The sequence below is a fragment of the Palaemon carinicauda genome, chromosome 4, assembly GCF_036898095.1.
Source record: "Palaemon carinicauda isolate YSFRI2023 chromosome 4, ASM3689809v2, whole genome shotgun sequence".
NCBI classification, from domain to species: Eukaryota; Metazoa; Arthropoda; class Malacostraca; order Decapoda; family Palaemonidae; genus Palaemon; species Palaemon carinicauda.
This window is the reverse complement of record NC_090728.1, coordinates 172,734,202-172,755,394: the sequence shown is the minus strand read 5'-3', so window position 1 is coordinate 172,755,394 and position 21,193 is coordinate 172,734,202. Positions and strand designations below refer to the sequence as shown.

At 39.5% G+C, this 21,193-nt stretch overlaps 2 protein-coding genes across 2 annotated transcripts in view; one reads left to right on the top strand and one right to left on the bottom strand.

The window, feature by feature from the left end:
• The window catches only part of Cpsf160 (cleavage and polyadenylation specificity factor subunit 1), a 190,410-nt gene extending 179,650 nt beyond the window's left edge, over nucleotides 1-10,760 (top strand). Inside the window, exon 27 of the mRNA XM_068372732.1 lies at nucleotides 9,000-10,760. The gene's annotated coding sequence lies outside the window, so the exon portion shown is untranslated. The remainder of the gene's footprint in view (nucleotides 1-8,999) is intronic.
• Nucleotides 10,761-16,705: 5,945 nt separating this feature from the next.
• LOC137639202 (uncharacterized) lies at nucleotides 16,706-20,528 on the bottom strand. Its single transcript, XM_068371495.1, has one exon. It carries the CDS (start codon nucleotides 20,359-20,361, stop codon nucleotides 16,741-16,743), a length of 3,621 nt encoding a protein of 1,206 aa, XP_068227596.1. The 5' UTR covers nucleotides 20,362-20,528; the 3' UTR covers nucleotides 16,706-16,740.
• Between the last annotated feature and the right edge of the window lie 665 nt (nucleotides 20,529-21,193).

Sequence of the window (21,193 nt, the reverse complement as noted above, 5' to 3'; positions counted from 1 at the left end):
ACTGCATTTTTTATATTGTCCAACAATGTTGGGATTTAGTATTCCTGTATTTAGTCATTATTTCTATGAATCTCCCCTAATTTTCATATTGCTTCTTTCTCAGAAGCCCTGTTTGACACCAAAGGAATAGAGCCCTCTAGCAATAAGTGGTAGGAAACCCAGGCTATCGCATTAGGAAGTATAGTTTTTAGTTTACTCAGTCAACCAGCGATAATCAAACACATACTCTCAGATTGTTTTCATGCTGCATTTTAAGGTGCCTTCACCTGATTTAGATTACAATTATTGCTGAATGTACATGGAATCAAGTTCAGCATGTTGTCTTTATTGTGTTGGGGTCAATTCTATGAATTAAATAATCATTATGATGAGTGCATTTCACTCTTGGTACCACTAACGGGAAAGTATGGTTCAATGGTTGACGATCAAGTTAAAAGTTCTAGCAAGGCGGGGAAGACAGGCAGTTGATTGTAGCGGGATGATGACGATGTTAACATGCCTCCACCTTTCAACAACACACAAGTTCAGCCATTTTTCAATAGTGACAAGCTTCACAATCTCTTGACATCACTTGTTCTCTTTGTTTAAACTTCAGAAGTTCAGTGAATTCTCTCTTAATCTTGGTAATTCTGCCCCTTCTCAACCCTGTTTCAAACCTAACCCAACCCTCCATAGTCATTCTAAATTGATAGCATTTAAGGGTTCTTAATGTACACTGCACACCATAGATTTGAAATTCACACACAAAGCAACCTGGGGGGCCAATCCAGTACTTGTGGATGCCGGTCCCAAGTCCGGGTAAATAGCGAAGGTTTTTGTCAGGAAGGGCATCTAGACTTAAAAACCCTATGCAAAATCCAAAATGGATTGAGCCAAAACACAAGTGGAAGTAATGCTGGGGTATACTCCATAGACGACACATATATACACCGCTCCAACTCTGTGACTGGACAAGGGCTACTGCATCAGGAGCAGGTGCAAATAAAGACGCTAGCTCACATTGCATTCAGTGTGCCAACTTAACATCGGATCAATGACATAGAAAGGAAGAGAATTAGCTGACCTTATGAGAAAAACAAAAATAGATGCTTTATGTATACAAGAAACAAGATGGAGAGGAAATAAAGCAAAACAGTGGTGATGAATGCAAGATATACTATAGTGGAGCCAATGAACTGAGTAGAAAAATGGAGTTGGCATAGTCTTGTTTGCAGAATTGAAGAACTGAATGATAGAAATACAAAGAAAGAATGACCTTATCATCAGAATTAAAATATGTTATGGAGGAGAAATTTTGAATATTATGAGTTGGTTGCAAGAAGAGAAGAACTACTGGAGTGAAATGGATGGAGTAATACAGGAAGTGGAAGAGAATGAGAGGGTTGTAGTCTTGGCAGATTTGAATGGCCTTGTGGGAAGCGAAAATTATGTGATTGGACGTGGGCAAGGAGGTCATGAAAATGGGGAGTAAAATGCAGGAGAAAGCAAAGTGGTCTTTGTTATATTATTTGACTTGCAATATTAAACATTCTTTAAGAAGATAAGGTAGCACCTGATAACATAAAAGAGTGGTGGTAAAACCTTAAATTAAAAATTGACTACTTCCTTTATAAAGGCTACAGCTGATAGAAGTTAAAAACTGCAAAGTTATCCCAGGCGACCATGTAGCCTCCCAACACAGACTTATATATGGACCTGAAGCTCAAAAGAGAAAGGAAAACCAAAGCTGAAAGTTTGAGGAAAAAGTAATATGTAAAAATTAAAGAGAGAGGCTGTTTAAGAGGAAGGTTTTAGGGGAAGTTAACTTAGAAATTGAAGATGCTCAGAATGTTGGGCACTTAATGCAGTAGTAATGAGAAGGCATGGAAAAGAAGTACTAGGTTAGACATCTGGTATTGTGTGGGAGAAAAAAGGAGGGCTGGTGGTTGGATGAAGATATTGAGAAGGCAGTGAAAGGTAAGAGGGAGGCAAAGAAGAGATGGGAAGAATCATAGCTGTAGGGGAGAGACAGATTTATAGACAAAAACAATGAAGTGAAGAAGGTAGTAGCCCATGCTAAGGCTAGGGCATATGATGAGGTGTATATTGAGCTAGGAACAAAGGAATGAATCAGCAAAATGATCAAGTTGTCAAAAGCAAGAAATAAAAGTAAAAAGGATATTACTGTACACACATTAAGCAAATAAAAGACTGAGATGGTGTGGTACTTGGAAAAGAACATATCTTGAAGCAATGTAGAGTACTTTGAATAGCTCCTAGTCAATTTTGGGCCTAAAATTAATAAAGTAAACTTCAATGCCCTATATACTTTTATATGTATCTTGTGTATTATGGGAGTTCCTGTTTTGAGACCAAATTATGATAAACTAATTTCTTTTCCTCCACCTCTGTATCCCAATTTTTATTTCAATAAGTTAGAAAAGAAAAAAGGAGTTGTGACGAAGGAAAAACTAATTTTTTTGGGAAGGTGCTGTGTGGTATCCAAGGATTTTTCTGTTATAGACTAGAACAGTGAATCCAACATGATATGAATACCAAAGAAATTTTTCTCCCCTGTTCTAGGGACAGTATCAACATGCAAATCACATACTGTTTGTATAGGGGAAACCTCGCAAGTTCAGGCTAATTTGAACTTGCCACCACCTCAGTAACCGAAATTCGTCTTCTATGAGTGAAGTAATGCACAGTATCTCAGAAAGGAACCATCGCTCCAGTCCTCGCCATCGTACCTATGTCACAACGAACTCATAACTACCATTCAAGGTCGAAGATATATAACAAAGCTACACTCCTGTGTGAGGCTAGGCATTAGGGAGGGTTTTGGAGACCATACAGCACCTTCCAAAATAAGTTTTCCCTTCATCAAAGATCTTTTTTTTAGGATTAAAGTACTGTGTGGTCTCCGAGGATGCGGTACCAGAGTATTAATAAATAGTCTTGTGCCCTCATTCCAGGACAATCGTCTGCCACCAAGCCCAACTTCCAATTCATGCGCATGTTTTCAAGAGTAAAGAAAGAAACTAAAAAGTTGGTGACCAGGGCACCAGCCACCAGTTGAGATACTACTGCTAGAGAATTATTGGATCTTTTGACTGGCCAGACAGTGATATATTGGATCCCTTTCTGGTTACGGTTCTTTCCCTTTGCCTACACACACCGAATAGTCTGTCATATTCTTTTCAGATTCTCCTCTATCCTCATACACCTGACAACACTGAGATTACCAAACAATTCTTCTTCACCCAAGGGGTTAACTACTGCACTGCAATTGTTCAGTGCCTACTTTCCTCTTAATAAGGGTAGAAGAGACTTTAGCTATGGTAAGCAGCTCTTGTAGGAGAAGGACACTCCAAAATGAAAGCATTGTTCTCTAGTCTTGGGTAGTGCCATAGCCTCTGTACCATGGTCTTCCACTGTCTTGGGTTAGGGTTCTCTTGCTTGAGGGTACATTTGGACACACTATTCTATCTAATTTCTCTTCCTCTTGTTTTGTTAAAGTATTTACAGTTTATATGGGAAATATTTATTTTAATGTTACTCTTTTTAAGATATTTAATTTTTTCCTTGTTTCCTTTCCTTACTGGGTTATTTTCCCTGTTGGGGCCCCTGGGCTACAGGATCTTGCTTTTCCAACCAGGGTTGTAGCTTAGCAGTTAATAGTAATAGTAATGATAATAAAGGGCTAGTGATTTGGCCTGGGTCACTGCGGCCAGGGTCTTAAATGAGCCAATTACTACTCATACATGTACTGCTTGGATTTGTTTCAGATAGTGTTTAATGAACATCCTATGCCCAGACCAACCCATAAAACGTTGGATGGCCTGAAATTGCCTATTAACAAAGAATTCTGTTGTAAAGGTAATTTTACTTACACGATTTTAAGTGTGGAGACAGAATCAGCTTTTTAAAAAGGAAAGATCATTATTTTCTTGCTTTTTCGAGGAAGTGAATGTTGGTTGTTAGGAATTGGCGGCCGGTTGGTTTAACCGGCTGTAGACACACAGCCCCTCTGTGCATGGAGGCATGACTGTTCATAGGCATCCCCGTGTGCTGAGTGTAGGTCGTGGCCTCTGGTGGAGTGTCGGACCTTTGCCCTGAGGGGAGAAAGTGAGGCGTACGTGGGAGCTAGTCTGAGTAACACCCAAGAAAACTCTGGCTGGTTCTTACTATGCTTCTGTTCTCTTCAGGCAATACATCTGCTGCTATTGCCATTGTGCATACGCCCAGGGAATACGCTGCAGGGGTCTGGAGACTTTGGATCTATGTCAGTGAATTTTCAGGTTTGTTTACTTGTGGAACCCTTAATGTTCACCTCTCCTTCAGAGGCTGGAATTTATCACCCTTGGCTGTCGAGAAGTCTGCTGGTGACAAGTTTATCTAAGAAAGTCTTGGCTACTGTAGATTTTACAGCTAGGCTCTCCATTACCTGAGGGAGTTAGTAGTTAAGGCAACTTCTCCCTGGCACACCCTGTGATTACTTATCTCAAATGTTCCCGGTGACACCAGTGGTGAAGGGCATGGTGGTTCTCCTAGTGTTAGGGAACTCGATGGCTTCTCCCTTAGCCCTAGAAGACTGGCAAGTTAATTTGGTAGTTCTCGGCATCGCAGTTGAGGTGCCGGTGTCGTGAGCCAGCCAGCCAGACCCTCCCCCCCCCCCTCCTCCCCGGACATGTTTGCCAAGGTAAGTGCTACCCCTGTCCCTGGGGTTCCCCAATTTCTGTTTCAGTCCCGGTGATCCTCACCCATTCCCTTGATGCAGTTGCCCCTACCTTTATGCCAGTGTGTCTAGAGTTGTTACCCTCCTTCAGTGTCCGTGGTTGTGCCTCCAGCCCTGCAAGTTACTGGGCCATGGGGCCTTGTGAGTGTGCCTTCCCCTCCCTCTTTTGTAATGTGTCCCAGTGTTGTGGCCCCTGTTAGAGCAACCTGTTTGGTTATCCCCCAAGGGAGAGTTGTCATCGATGGTCTCGCTGGCCTAGACCATTCTACAGAGCCAGGAGGAGGTAGAAGCATGCTCACTGATCTTCCTCCTTCTTCTCCTTGTCACCCTCTTCTTTTTCCTCCTGTTCAGATTCCAACTCCTCTTCTAAGATGGAGAGGAAGCGACTGAAGATTCCAGGATAGACAGCCGTAGTCAAAAGAATATGGCTCCCCCTGACACCACCTCTCTTTCAAGGGAGGTAAACAGATCCTTTGTGATTTCCGGCCCCGCTTCACGGCATCCCGGGGCTGGTGTAGGGTAGGTTTTGGCCCTTGGACGAAGGCTGTGGCTAACTCTGAACCATGGCTGGGACTTGATCTCAGCCCCATGTCATGGTAGGCCTTTTTTTCGCCAGCAGCGAGCCGTTGCTGCCGAAAATGGAAAACCGGGAGCTTGTTGCTCGAGATATTGGCTTCTCGACTGGATGCGAAGCAGTATCAGTATTGTATTAATAATTAGAAAAATTAATTGTAATCTTTTCCATTGTTTTCATTTATGATATGACCCCAGGAACATGCTGGGACTCTGTATCCCCACCCTGTGCCACAACCCTCAGACCTCGTGGCTGGGACCTGGTGGCCCTGTGGCATGCCCTGGACCCAAGGATGCTGCTCCCTGGTTCTGTGGCTGGGACTTGGTAGTTCGGCCCTGTGCCATGACCTGGACCCATGGGTTGTATTTGGGACCTTGTGGTTCGACTCTTTGCCATTGCTGGGACCTGATGTTTTGGCCTGTGCCGTGGCTGGGACCTGGTGTTATGGCTCTGTACTGCAGCCCAGTCCTTGGTTTCCCGACGACTCAGCAACCTCGGTGGCTGACCGGAATAGAATTATACAGCTCCGTACACTTTTTGCGCCAAGGATGATGGAGTACTGTAGCTGTGGCGCTTTCCATCTCCCTTCCTTCCAGGTCGCTGGACATAAGTGCCTCATCCTACCGTCAAGCCCCTTGACTGTTTAAATGAGATGGTACAGTACCTTTTCAAGGCAATACTTGAGTGCGAGTGCGCTTTGGTCGGCTGAGAATGTGGGCCTGGCTCTTGTCTGATTGGAGGATTAGATCTGTAGGTCTGAGAATCACCTTTATCCGGCAGGTTAGGCGGGATCCTGTTGCCCCCACATTCTAGGTAGCAGAGGCGGCAACCATGGAGCGAAGGTTTGGCCTTAGCCTCTCTCCATGCTGTTCCTGCTCGATCAGTGATCAGTAGCAGTCATGTATTTCACAAAGACGATCAGGTTATTAATTCCAAACACTTTGAAGAAGTGCAAGAGCCTTACACTGATGGGCAGAAAGGCAATAATCTTCCTTGTACACCAGAGAGCAATTTCCTTGGAAGTGGCTTTGGTGTTCCAGAACCTGTCCATATACGGTGCCTAGTTGCTCTTGCCGGAGAATCATGTGCAAGCGGCGACTGAGTCATGGAGAACAGTGTTCTGGCTCTTAAATCAGTCCTTATGCCAGCTCTATCATCGGCAAAGAGAGGTAGCGAGTTGCACGCACTCTTGTATTCACCCCTGCCTAGGAGTGGAAAGTCCTCTGTTTTGGGCTGGACTTTATGGCCAAAACCCAGAGCCTAGCAGCCTTTGCCCCTAGGTTTGAGTCCTTTCTCCATCCCCTCCTTTCGTGAGGAGTCGGGAGGTGATCGAGAGTAGGGTGCTCTGGTGCTGTTTGAAAGGAACCCCACACCTCAGGTCTGAGTCAGATTATTATTTTGTTAGCACTGGCAGGTCCAAGAAAGAGATATCTAGGAACACAGTCTCTTTCTTGCTTTGGGAGGTGATCAGTAGAGCATACTCCTCTACACTACCCAAAACTCACCAAGTCAAGGACTATGGGCCCACATTAGCTTTCAGGAGAAATCTGTCAGTGGGTCAAGTGTTGAAGGCTGGTGTCTGGAAGACAAACTACCTACCTTCACTGCCTTTTTCTTGTGAAAGTACCCACAAGTTCCTTGACACCTTTGTGCTTGAACCTGTGGTGGTTGCTCAATTAGTTTTGTAACCAGCCAGCTCCCTTACGGGACAAGAATGCATCTTGTCTATGATAACGTGTACAGTAAATGTAAGTCTGGAATGAATGGTAGTATGACTGGCTCTTCTGGGGACATAATAGTTGAAACATTAGATGCCGGTGAGTTTTACTTTAGAGCTCCAATCTCTAAGTTTAAAGAAGTATCTCTCTCCATCCTCCTTTAACGAGCTGGGAGATGGTGGATCATATACCAACCCATTACTCTTTGCTTGGTATGTATTTCCAACTGACATCCCCCTCGGGCTAAAGGGTTCTCCAGTTTTGATCGGATGCATGTACAACTCAGGTTCTATTGGGTTTTCATTCTTATGAAAGGCAGAAATGGGCTGGCAATGGTCCTCGCTTAGCTTCTCCATAACTCAAGCATTGATCACTTCCAGGGAAAAAATTTAACCTTCCAGTTTGGGTTACAGGGGACTTCCAACCCAATAAGTAGTGAGTCTTTAATTAAAGGATGAGGGTTTGTTTACTGTATTGTGTAGGAACAAATAAAAAATTTTTTGAAGTAATTTTTATTTTTCTTAGCAATATAAACCTGAATTCTTTAATTCAACTTCACTCCTCAACCACCCCTCACAGTCTTTGGTCGAAGGTCTAAAGTGAATGCTCTCCAACTGGAGAGGGGCCGTGGCTCCTCGCCCTGCTCCCTCATTAGTTTGATAACCGCTTTTTATCCAATTTTAACAACCTGATTCCAGCTTGGGCTTAAGTAATTATTATTATTATTATTATTATTATTATTATTATTATTATTATTACTAGCCAAGCTACAAACCTAGATGGAAAAGCAAGATGCTATAAGCCCAAGGGCTCCAATAGGGAAAAATAGCCCAGTGAGGAAAGTAAATAAGGAAATAAATAAATGATGAGAACAAGTTAACAATAAGTCATTCTAAAACAGTAATAACGTCAAAACAGATATGTCCTATATAAACTATTAACAACGTCAAAAACAGATATGTCATATATAAACTATAAAAAGACTCGTGTCAGCCTGGTCAACATAAAAACATTTGCTCCAACTTTGAACTTTTGAAGTTCTACTGATTTAAGTACCCGATTAGGAAGATCATTCCACAACTTGGTAACAGCTGGAATAAAACTTCTAGAATACTGTGTAGTATTGAGCCTCATGATGGAGAAGGCCTGGCTATTAGAATTAACTGCCTGCCTAGTATTACGAACAGGATAGAATTGTCCAGGGAAATCTGAATGTAAAGAATGGTCAGAGTTATGAAAAATCTTATGCAACATGCATAATGAACTAATTGAAGACGGTGCCAAAGATTAATATCTAGATCAGGAATAAGAAAATTAAAGAACTCAGGTTTGTATGGCTAGAAAAAATACCAATTACTTTAGAAATTTGTAATTGTAATGATGACAAAAAAGTAAAAAGAATTAATTAATGTAAATGAGGTTGACTATTCCAAACTGTTGAAGCTCCATGGGGTCTAGTACCATCAGTTCACTTCAGGCAATACGCTGCAGACATTACTTGTACTGTTGGTCTTTGCAGCATCTTTTATGGCCCCTAGCTACACTCACTTTTTAGGCATCTACTATGCCTTCTTCCTTCTTGCTCTTCAGCTTCTCAAATTTTCCTTCATACTGCATCACAGTGGCTTTTTCTCCCTGTGCTGTTGCACACTGGTACTGAATGGCCTCCCAGGACCAAGTGCCAGGCCTTCTGGCCCACATTCACGAATCCAATCTAATCTAGGCTGCTAAGGCAAGGGCTATATACTTAACATGTTTGTGTGAAAGAACTTTATTATCGGGTAAGTGTACTGTATCGGGTATTTTTTATTTAGAATAAATTTTTAAGTTATATAATACATAAAAATATTTTAGATTGGGTTTTCTGATTACTCTTACTATTATCCACTTAGACTGAACATATTATTCAAAATTTTATTGATATTGATTTAGGTGGTTGGTTTAAGTGATTAGGATAATTTTTTTCATGTATTTATTTTTTATTTTTCAGGTGGATACTGGAGGCTATATGGTTTTTACCTTTCAACATTGCCGTATTGTAGAAGACACTTAGATACAATACAATACTGTTATAAACCATGATTTGAAAAATAGGTACTTTTTTATTATCGTTTAGCTTATTGATATTTGGAAACTTATCAGTTTGTGCTTTTGTTAAATGTAGCAGATTCACTAAAATTTCCTCTATTAAACTCTCCATAATTGTTTGATAATTCTAGAGTTTGGTCAGGCCCACTTTGATGTATTTTGATTTCCTCTAGTATTTGTTCAGGCATTTTCCCCTTTAGCATGCTTTTAACATTTTTTATTGTTTTTTTAATTATATTTTGAACCAGAATTATTTTTGAGATATTTCAGCAGAAGAAAATAGTGAAAAAATTCAAATGAGTTGGAATTTACTTAAGGAAGTTTCACTGTATCACACAGTACAGTAGAATGATCTAGGTTACTGGAGACTAAAAGAATTTTATTTTTCATGTGTTGCTCATTGTGTAACAAAGCACACAGTCTAGTGTCTAATCAAACTCATATAGGATTCTAAAGTGTTTTTACATAGATAAGCATAATTTTTGTTTTTGTCCTTCAGCACAACGTTCTCAAAATTTACATCTGATGTACTGATAAATGTAAACTACAAGAAATGGTGTGAAACATTATATGATTATCATGTAAAAATTATTTTATCTCAAATTATGTTCAGTAGCTGTTATTTTCTTTATGTTTGTTTATATTTTTTATTTATAAAGTACAGTATGTAAAATATGAAGTTGTCCTTGTTCTATGAATATTGGTCCCCACAAGTGAATATTTATAACTGTTTGCTAAATCTCATACACTATAGTCTGTATTTAAAGTTCTTTCCTTCAGTCTCTAGTGGCCTTGTTTTCTGAATTTTACTTTCCCATCCATCCTGCATGGTCTCTTCATACTCGGCTTGTTCAACTTCATAGATTTTGGTTCTGATGCTCACCTCATTTAAGTAAGTTCATCTTCCCAACCCTGGAAGGGTATAAAAATGTCTCTTATGTGAACACAGTAAACTACTTTAGATTGATAATAGAATATTAATCTTGGATTTATTACATATCATAGTTTTTTTATTAGTGAATGTGGTTACCTATCTTGAATTAATTATCTGAAGCAGTTCAAAGTAAAGTTAACTACCAAATATACAATATAGATGTAAGAATTCTTGTTTAAAACAGAAACTTACTACTGTAGTGTAGTTTCTGAATCCCCCATTGCATTGTAAATAAGTGTGTTGAGTATTGATATGATAAGTAGGAACTGGATTTCATTCTGAATTTTTTTCCAATTTCACTGTTATCTCAGTAAAACTTTACTATTAAGTAGCCTACATTTTACTAGGGAAAAAAACCTTATAGAAATCATGATCAATGAAAAGAGAATAAGATTATAGATTGGTGAAAAAATACTTTTTAACCTAAAAGACAGCTTAATTATGGAATTTAAATTTTTTTATTAGACACAAATCACAAGAGGAGGATGGAATTTAACTTGCTGCTGGGGATTCTTAGAAAAAGTAAATAACTAAGATTAATTGGGAGGTGATAAAAGGGTAATATAAGATATTTTATAACATGGAGAATAGGATATTTCTTAAATGCTAAATTTTACTTTTTTTCATAGGTGTAAACTCACTATTAGTAGAAAATTAGTGATATAATAAGTAGAATAATACTTTGAATGACATACTTATATATTTATAATAAAAGTTAAAATGAAATAACTTTTATTCTCATACCTTGGTGTTGTCACCATTCGGTAATTTACTTTGTATAACAATTCTCTTAGCCGAGTCAAATTGAGCGTCACATACCCTAATTATCTCAGTTCTCAAAGCAGCCTGTTTTCTAATCTTTTTTTTAACTTACTAATTTGTTAAAAAAAAAAATTATAAAGAGCTTTGTAGAATTACCATCACGTGATATGAAATTTGTTCAATTATAATAAACTCAAATTTTTATGTTATTTTGAATCATCAGATCAAACAGGAATTAGAGTTTGATTACCATCTCTCCCAACCAGTTCTGTTGGGTCATAGATCATTGAGAGCTGTCATCCATTTTTTTTCCATTCTGACTGCAGAAATTTTTCCAATTGAAGGGGACTGGAAATTAGAGTGGGGCCTGTTTCATGTTCTTTTCTTATGCTGTATAAAGAGATTTACTTTGAAACATTTAGATTTTTCCATTAAGAAATAGAGATAGGAAAAAATTCTTTATAAAACAAACAATGTAAAGCTTTCAGGAGAGGGGACATGCAAGACTGGGTGCATCTGTAGACAATAACAAAGGAAGAATATCCAGGTTTAATGAAGTAAATTCTGTATGATATACAAAACTTGTATTAAATAGCATTAACACAAAATGTTATGAGGAAAACTGAGAAAAGTGAATTAGGATACCCAATAAGAAACGGTATAATGAACAATAAAAATGTGTGAATAACAGGAATAAAAGAAAATAGAAAAGAAGGAAGAATGTTAGATTAAATGCTATAGATAAAATTTTACTGAATGTGGACTAAAGTCTTATTATCTTAATTCTAGTAAAGCTAAAAATAATTAGATAAAAATGATGAAAGGAAGGGAAAATAAATTGAAAGGATAATAGATTAAAATTTTACGAAAAGAGAGGGGGTTAATTTACGTACTTGTGTTGTGGAACAAATTCTACTGTGAGAGATAGAGAGTTAGTTAGTTTATGATTATTTAGACTGGGACTTTACAGTTCATATATACTACTGTATATGTAGTGTACACTTCATGATCAATGAATGCAATCATTAAGACTTGGGGATTGCATCATGTATCACAGATTTTACTGTATAGAACACATTAATGATGTTTTACTGTCATTTTTTCACATGTGGTAGGATAAATATTCATGTAATAATTTAAAAGAACTATTAATAGTGTATTTACAGTATTGTACTGTACTGCGTATGAATTATGTAAGCTAGGGCTTAGATCACGGCATTCGATTTCTTCAGCTAATGGACTACATTAGTTTAAGCACAGCATTATTGCATTCTAAAAAAATCTTGGTTTTTAAAAAGATAATTGTACTTCATTGAAACATTTTTGTACTTTAGTTTTCGATTTCAGGTGCATTTAAGCCATTAGCAATAAGTGACTTTTTTTACTCTGTTTTAGCGGGTGTTGTTAGATATGAACAACTATTTTATTATCACTTATACATAGGATGGCGTGGTGACGACTTTTGTGTTATATGACATCTTACCTTATACTGGAGATGTGTTTAATGTACAATTACCTCTGAAAAGTAGTATGAACTACAATACCGTGGTAGAAACCACATAAAAACAATGTAGTGCAGTACAGTGGGTTATCTTGTGTTTTAGTCAACTGCACCTAGCCAGTGGTCTGTGGTTAGTGGGGGTTATGAGTTGACCCATCTCAGGACACCAAGTATTCACAAATTCTCAATCTTCGCGGGTGTCTCTTTTACCAAACAACCACAAATAAGGAAGACAGACTACTATTATTTTATAGGAGAAATTTTCATTCAACCTCACATGCACATCTGCTTCAGTCCTTTTTGTTTAAGCATCACTTTGCCTTAGTGTACGTACTTCATCGCCATCATGGCTCCCCAAGAGAGCTTCAACTTCTGAAGATTCTTCAGAGGAAGATCATGATTCTTGAGGATAAGGTTAAAAACCTTGGTAAGTGCAAGGAAGGGATGAAGTATGCAGCCATAGGAAGACTTTTTGGTGTTAATGAGAGTACCGCAACATATATTGAGAAGAACGCAAAGAAGATTCATGCTGCCGGGGCTGTCAGTGCCTCACGCAGTGCAAAGGTTGTAATGAAGGTGAGGGAAAAGTGGATGAGCTGAATGGGAAGTATCCAGTTTCAGTGGCTTGAAGAGCACCATTGCAAGGGAATATCTATCGACTCGCTCATCATCCAGGAAATGGTAAAGTCTCTGCTCTGCTCCATTTCACACAGGATGAATCTCAGTCATGCACCAGTCAAGACACCATATCCCTACATAAGCCTTTCCAAGACAGGAAAGGCTGGTGTAAGTTTTGCTTTGAAGAACGCTTAAAATTACTGGGGAGTTAGCATCTATGAACCATGAAGCAGCAAAGGTTTTCCTTGATGAACTTCAGAACATCATTGTGGAGGACTGGTACAAGCTGGAACAAGTTTGGAATATGGATGAAACTAGTAAGTCTATGGACATTTATGTAAAATTCTTAAAATTTTGTTATGTAAATTATTGAAATATGTACTTTTAACTTGAAAATTTGAAACTTGTAATTCCAGAGTAAACTATCAGTTATATAGTTTTCTGATTTGAATAAGTATGTGCAAAAATTTATCATTGTTCCGACGCGATATACAAACCTCGTAATCATTTCATATAGGAATTCGCTTCAGCACAGCTGAAACAGCTGAAGAGAAAGAAAACCAGGCAGTTGTGCTGATTGGTTGGCTGGCGGTATGGGGCGAAGCTTAGCTCCGCCCCCCATCACCACCAGCCCACTTTCCCCATTCACTCGCTTCGGCTCAACGTGGATGGTTGTGCTACACTCCGCTCTCTACGCTGCAGCCCTTTGCCTTCTCTTGTGCTTGTGTACTAGTGATTGTGTGATTTTTATGGAGGGGAAAGTTACTCGTAAGATACAATGTTGTGCAGGCCATGGCGGGCGCTGCAGTAGGTGGCTTTCGTCACCTTCTGTAGACCCGCACACGCTCTGCCCTACATGCAGGAGAAAACCTTGCTCGCAAGGTTCTCCCTGCCGTGAGTGTGAATCCTGGCCGCCCTTGCAGTGGCAAGCTTTCGAGAATCGATGCAAATATCGCCAGACCCCTTAAGCTGCTTCTGCATCGGAGAGCTCGCCTCTCTCGAAGAGGAAGAAGGGGGTGCCGGTGGTTAGTATGTCGTCTCAAGAGACTGCCAGTGCGAAGTATACTCACGCCCTGTCCGAGTCTGAGGAGGGTGTGAGTATCATTTTGGGAAGCTCGGATTCACAGCCTGTCGGGGATTTCTCGGATTTCGGCGGGGGAACGGGTAACTTTAGCGCTCCCGCTACTTCGCTATCTCGAGGGACACCTGACAGATTGTTGGACCGTTTGATACCGATGACGACACATTACCTGGTAAGATGAGGGAACTTTTGGGTGTGTCTTGGATTGTCAGGTAAGCCTGACTTGAATTTGTTAAAACGGCCTTTAACTCTGGCGGACGAGCTTGAACAACGTCTTTTGAATGATCCGATTGTTGATGAACACATGAATGTAACTGATTTTTTAACTTTATCAACTCCCATTTTCCCTGATGCCCCTGTTGTTGTTGACCATGTACCTGACAAAGCATTTGATCCTGGCAAAATATAAACTTTTTCCAAGGGTAAAATAACTGCAGGACTCCTTGTTAAAACAAGGAAGAGTAATGTTTTAAACACTGACTGTTGGCAAACCCTTTACAGCTTCATCCGCAAGTCATTTAGAATTAAAATCTGCTAAAACTCCTGCTGATATAAGATGTTTTACAGGTTCACCACGTTCATCGACCACGGCTCTTCCTACAGACATGGCTCAGGTATCTCCTACGGCTTCAAAGCAGAGATTCAGTGCACCCTCTATTTTGATTTTAGCTGAAGATACATTTGTTTATCCTCGTCCAGTGTTGTCTGCTGTTGCCTCGACCACCGTTCTAGTACCTCGGAGGGGGCACAAGAAGAGATAGCATGGGCGGTATTCCTCTCCGAGTTCCTCCTCCTCTTCGTCTTCATCTTCTGACTCTGACTTCTCCCCCAAGGAGAAAGAGGAAGGGGAAGAATAGGAAAGCGAAGAGGGCCAGGAAGGCCAGTCACAGTTGAAGGGACATGGCGCCCCGAGATACCTTTTCTCCTCAGGAAGATGAGGGCAACGCGAGAGATTCCCGTATTCCCTGCGCTCGCAGGATTGTTCACGGCGAATCTTGCGCAAGGCCTCCATGCACAACAACCGTGCTTGAGGGCGTAGGTATAGTCTCCCAGAGCACGGTGACGGGGACCTCGGGGCCCCTGAGCTGCAGTTCAGATTCAAGTTGAACCGCTCTTGAGCGGGGAAATGAGAGTTCCGGGTTCGGAACGAGAAATCACGGCTGTGGTCTCTCGTGAAGAATCCGCGGTACTCACGACTACCTCCACGGGGGTAGCCACGCGGACTGACTCCGCGACTTGTGTGTCACGTGAGCAGGGAGCAGGCCTAGATAGCTGCGCACTCGTCCTGCACGACTCGTGCCCAGCATGAAGCCACCTCAAAGGCTCAGGCCGCGACATGGGGGCCGGTCGTGCGGGACCAGGTTAGCTCTAGCGCATATCAGCCGTGCGAGGTGCAGCCAACCCCCATGCTTTCTGGCCGTGTAACAGGTGAGGCCGCGCACACCACTCGCGCGAAACCTGTCTACACCTATGGTAAAAATTATGAATTGACAGTGAGGATTTAAACCAAAGACAAAGAAAACTATTGAGTTTAATAAGTGAAATTATAAATGTTGAATTGCCGTTTCTCGTCTTGAGAGGAGATCACCCGAAAAGCTGTCTTCGGATGTATGCACCACTTCCTCTCCACAGTAACTCATCTACCATATGTAAAGGACCTAAAATAATAACAAAAAAGAATATACACCTCTTGAAAAGAATCAATTTAACGTAAGAAATAAATCAACAAATTTAACGTGAAGGGAATGAAATTCAGCAAGCTAGCTTCGTGAAAACGTAAATTTCGTAAATGAACACTCGTTACTAAATAAGAAAAACAATATATAAATTACGTTCGTAGTTAATCTTAGTCAAAATGAAACACTATTGGTTTACAAACCAAAGGCACAAGTATAATGGTAATTACAATGCTAAAATCCTTTACTTTAATTTTTTCGACGTGTTGGCGACCATAATTTAAACTATAATAAGCGTAAATTATATCTAAGAAACAGATCAATCCTATTGAGCCTGCATAAGGTCTCTCAACTGACTTACGTTTCTTTAGATCCTGGTCTTTCGTGGATAGATGATAAGTCCAGTTGCTCGTGTTGCCTCTCCGAACTTGAAGTCCTATCGCTCGGCCTAGGTGGAGTTTATCGCTCCATGACACTTGAAACTTTCAGGGTAAAAAATTTCAGAAAATCTCCGTTCCGGACTGCTTTCTGTGTTGGTCTCTGACTCTACCCCGCTGGGAATCTGTCTTACTGCAATCTGCCTCCTCTGGATTCTGGACCGCTGAATATAAATACTCAAAAGGCACAATGAGTGGATATTTAACTGTCAAACAGTCAGTTTAAAGAACTATTCAGGCTCAATAGTAAACAGTCGGAAATTATCCTATAGTCATAAAACAAATTACCATTAAACAAATGCCCATAGTTCCAACCACCACCAAAGTAAACAAAAGACACAATGTACTTTTCAATACAAACAAAAATATACGAAAAGCATAAAGATATTTCTTTACACTCCACACCAAGGGTTCTACATTTAATTTTTTGTTAAATGTAGAACTCTGGAATAACTAGAAAAATTTCAGCCTTTTCTTTTACATTCCAGGCCAAGGGTTCTACATTTATATCCTTAGTAAATGTAGGACTAATCCCAAATTATATATGAATATATATATATATAATTGTGAAATGAGCACAATTATGTACAATTAATAAACCCAACTATGTACAGTTATGTTCCTGAAAGGTTCCTCAAATGTCACTGATCATACCTCGAGTCTTTTGCATGCTTTGCAGAGCAGCTTTCCTCTTGGGCCTCTCTTTATTCTGAGGCTTATCTTCCCCCAGGTTTGCCGTGGGATCGGTAGTATTAACAGAAATATGATCTGTCAATGTTTTAATATTTGATTGTGACATTTCCTTGCGCGTTAATATAGGGATTAAAGATGTGACGTGTCGTCGAACCATCTCCCTGTTTTTACCTTTAAGCAGAACAGCGTCAGTTACTTCATCAAGTACGTTAGTTTTAACGTCTTTAACAACTGCCAATGGGAAATTGGTAGGTTTGCAATTCTCCTCTTTTATCAGTACAATGTCCCCTACCTGTAATTTTTTGTGGGTAACCGGCTTATATCTACTTTTATCATTGACAGCCTGAGTCATCAAATTATTCAAAAATTCTGCATTGTAGGTTTCTATCAAATGTGTGCGCACTTTCTTCAGTTTCTCATAACTTGTTCTTATGGTATCAATAGGGTCAGTGTTTAAAGACCAATCAGGATCATTGCTAGTGGGAAGCGGCTGCATGGCTGGAATAAGATTCAAAGATATTAAGTCCAAGCCATGTATTAACTTCTCTGGGGTAATAGGGTCTGGAATTACGTCATCACTGGTATCTCTTAGACCTTCCGAGAAAGCAATAGGCCTTCGATTAACCAGGTGAATAGTTTGTGAAACCACAAACTCAAAATCTCTGTATTGAAGAACATTTTTCTTGATTGAGCAACGAAGCAACTGACGGACCATTTTCACACATACTTCCACTAATCCCCCAAGAGGATGATGGCCTTTAAAATATTGCTCAAATTTTAATGGCCGTACTCCTTGTTCTTCAAAAAAATTCTGGGTTTCTGGATCATTCAGAAAGTCAGTAATTATGTTAGCTCCTGCAACTAAGGATGAACCAAGATCAGATAAACATAATTCAGGCACTCCATATTCAAATGAATGAAGCTGTAAAGCTCTAATGAACTCACCTGAGGTCATGTCAAGACAAACTTTTAAATTAATAGCCCTAGACCAGAGGCAAGTTATGCAAAGAATCCAGACTTTCACCTTTTTGCCATTGTAAAGTACAAAGTAAGGGCCTATGTGATCTATGAATATTGTACGAAAGGGAACACTAGGTGGTTCTTGTCTGAATAACCTGTAGGGAGATTGATTTAGTTTAATAGCTCTCTGCTTCAGTTTTCTACAAAGTATGCATTCTTGCAGGATGCGTTTCACAACAGAGAAACAGTGTGGAATCCAAAATTGTCTTCTTAATTCAGACAAAACCTTGTAACAGCCTGAGTGATACATTTTCTCATGCAAATCTAAAACAATTAATTTTGTGATGTAGCTATCCTTAGGAAGCAAAACAGGAAATCTGTAATTCTTATCATTTTTCCATCTTGAGAATTTGCTTTTCACTCTTAGAATTCCCTCATTATCAGGATATACATTGAGTTGGTTAACAATGTTTGGGATATCTTTAACGAACGTAGAACCACTGTCAAAATACCTGAATATCTCGGGAAAATAAATGTGCTGTTCTATTCTAATTATGTAATTCATTGCCTTGGCATACAAGTTTTCGTCAAGAACTCTCAGGTTTCCATACCTCTCAGGATACCTGGAGTAAAGTTTGCATTTTAGGCTCTCAATAAACTTAAACACGTACCTATAAACAGATACAAGCCTAGACAAACTGGAAAACTTGTTTACAGTCACCAAGTGCTCTGGTTCTCCCTTACCGGCTGCACCAGTAGTAATTTGGCCGGATTTGAAAGACGCAGAACACCCACTTGTTGATGCTAAATGTTCTGCACATTCCTCTTCAGTGGAGCCGAAATTAATTTGATTGTAATTCTCCGAAACAACATCCCCTGATTTTGCCCTGGGGTTTGGTACAATGATATTCATTATATCACTGCGACTTGAATAGAAGTTAGCAGATTCTTTCAAAAACCCTGGCCCAGAGAGGAAATTAGACTTAACGGTAGTTTTATATGAAGCTACACGAGTGACAAGGTCAGCTGGATTTTCAATACCTGAAACAAATTGAAATCTTATAGGATGCATCTCACACAAGGTAATTAAATGTTCTAACCTATTACGGATAAAGGTGCTGTGTTTATGCATCTTATCTAATTTATAACAATGGGAATTAATCCAGGATAAGGATACCAAGCTATCAGAAAACAAATGGAGTTCTTTTATGTTGATTGCTTCAACACATGAGGGCCCAGTTAATTCCTTATAGGTATCTATTAACACTTCTGCACCCAAAGTAATGGCCTGAAACTCAAGGGAAGGCATGCTCTTCCCAGATAATTGCTTATTCACAAAACGGTTCTTAGCTAGAACAAAGTTCACTTCTAATGACTGGATATCCTGAATAAAGATAACAGTTCCGTATATATCCTTACTACTATCTGTAAAGGCAATCAGTTTATATTCTCCATTTCTCTGGCCAACAAATCTTCTAATTCCGAGGCTGGGAGAAGAATTTGCCTGTCGACATATGTTTTTCCATTCTTTAATTTCTGCATCCGGCAATTTGGAGTCCCAGGTACAGGACGAATCACATTGTAATTTATGTAGAAAGAGCCGTGCTCGATTCAGAATGGGCAAAGTAAAGCCAAATACATCATAGTGACTGGCAATAGTTTTCAAAACATTCCTCTTTGTATTTGCCTCACCATCTAAAACTAGAGGCTTAGTGGATAGGGTATCATCAACTCTATCCCATAAGAGCCCCAATAATTTGACTGATCTGCTAGTTTTCTCTCCAGAGCTGTTATCAATTTCCTCTTGAATTTCAGTATCATTTGTTACAAACTGCTGAAGATAAAATTTATAGGGCTCAAATATTCCTTTTAACTCTTGAAAGGCCCACTTCAATTTTTCACTATTATTTGCAGTAATACTGCCATTATCCATATATATTAATGAATAAATGTGTCTTTTAAGCATATTTACCTGGTCATCATCATCAGTGTCAATCATCAAAATCTTATAAAGTCCAAGTAATAATATGCAAGGGGAACAAACAAGACCAAATGGAAGTCTTAAGCTACGATATGCAACAATACTGTAATCTCCTTTTTGTACATTACGATGCCATAGAAAAAGTAACTTGCTGGAATCTAGATCAGAGAGGCATATGTTGAGAAAGGCTTTTTTAATATCAAAACACAGGAGTTTGGAATCAAAGCGTAGCTGTAATAAAGCTGTGGTGATCTTTTGGTTTAAACAAGGTCCACTCAACATGGCTTGATTGTGACTCATGGTTACTCCCTGTAAAGGATTATTTTCACATAAATTAGATAAAAATACTACTCGACATTTTGTAGTGTCACGTTCTGGTTTAAATACTGCCATGTGGGCCAAGAAACTGTGATTTGGATTTTCCTCCAAGTACTGATCAAGGTTGTCAATTCTTTCTATAATGCCTTGTTCAGATTGCTCTCTAAAGCATTGGTCGATTAATTTCAACTTTACTCCATCACCCTTAGAGTATCTTTGGAAATTTGAATTTAGAATTTTAGTAGCTAGAGTTTTATTTTGCCCTAGCAAATGTTTCACTTTGTGATTCCAGATTAGTGGCATAATTAACCTGCCGTCTTCGTTACGCCTTGTATTTTGAAGAACATAATTTATTATTCTTTCGTTTTCAACTACCTTACCGGGAAATATTTGCGTGTCATAATTCAAGGTATCTGTACAACACTTATCAAGGATCTCTTGAGTAGCTCTTTCCAAGGAAGCATAATTGATTCTCCCCGCATCGTTAACTATTGCTATCCTGCCTTCACTTTCTGTCAGATCATCACAATCTAGGAGAGGATCTAAAGAATTATTACTTGAAAGGGCAAGATCCTCACATGTATACAAAGGCACTTCAGCTTTTGTCTGTTCTTCCCCAAAGCAAGGAGGGAGGTGCTTCAAATTGCTCCTAATTTGATCTGTGTTACCCACTAGCATTACACCTGCAGCAGTCAAGGAATAAACCGACGGTGCATCATTCTCATTACCCCCAAATGAAACTGTTGTTTCAGGAAGACAATAAGCAAAATTTGACCCGAGAATAAAATCTATGTTATTAATTTCATCTTTTCCGTCCTTCAAGAAGTCATCCGCCAAGGAATATCCCCTGTTCATAAATTCCCGAACAATTTTCTGCAAGCCAGGCAATTTCAATGAAGTGTGAATAGATGGCACACCCGTTGCTTCAATCTCGTAAATATGATCTCCAATCGTCAAAGGCACTTTGTAAGACTTAGTATGATAAACTTTGGAAGAGTTAAATCCATTGATTTTGATTCTGAGATCAGAATTTATGACAGGCAAGTTTTCATACTTTGCCCTCTCCTCTAATATGAAGTTTGACTGACACCCGCTGTCCCTCATGCAACGAATCTTTGTCTCTCCCTGAAGGATG

Bases quoted from the DNA above. Each gene is read 5' to 3' on its own strand.
- LOC137639202 (XM_068371495.1), bottom strand. From the start codon at position 20,361: ATGCCACTAATCTGGAATCACAAAGTGAAACATTTGCTAGGGCAAAAT.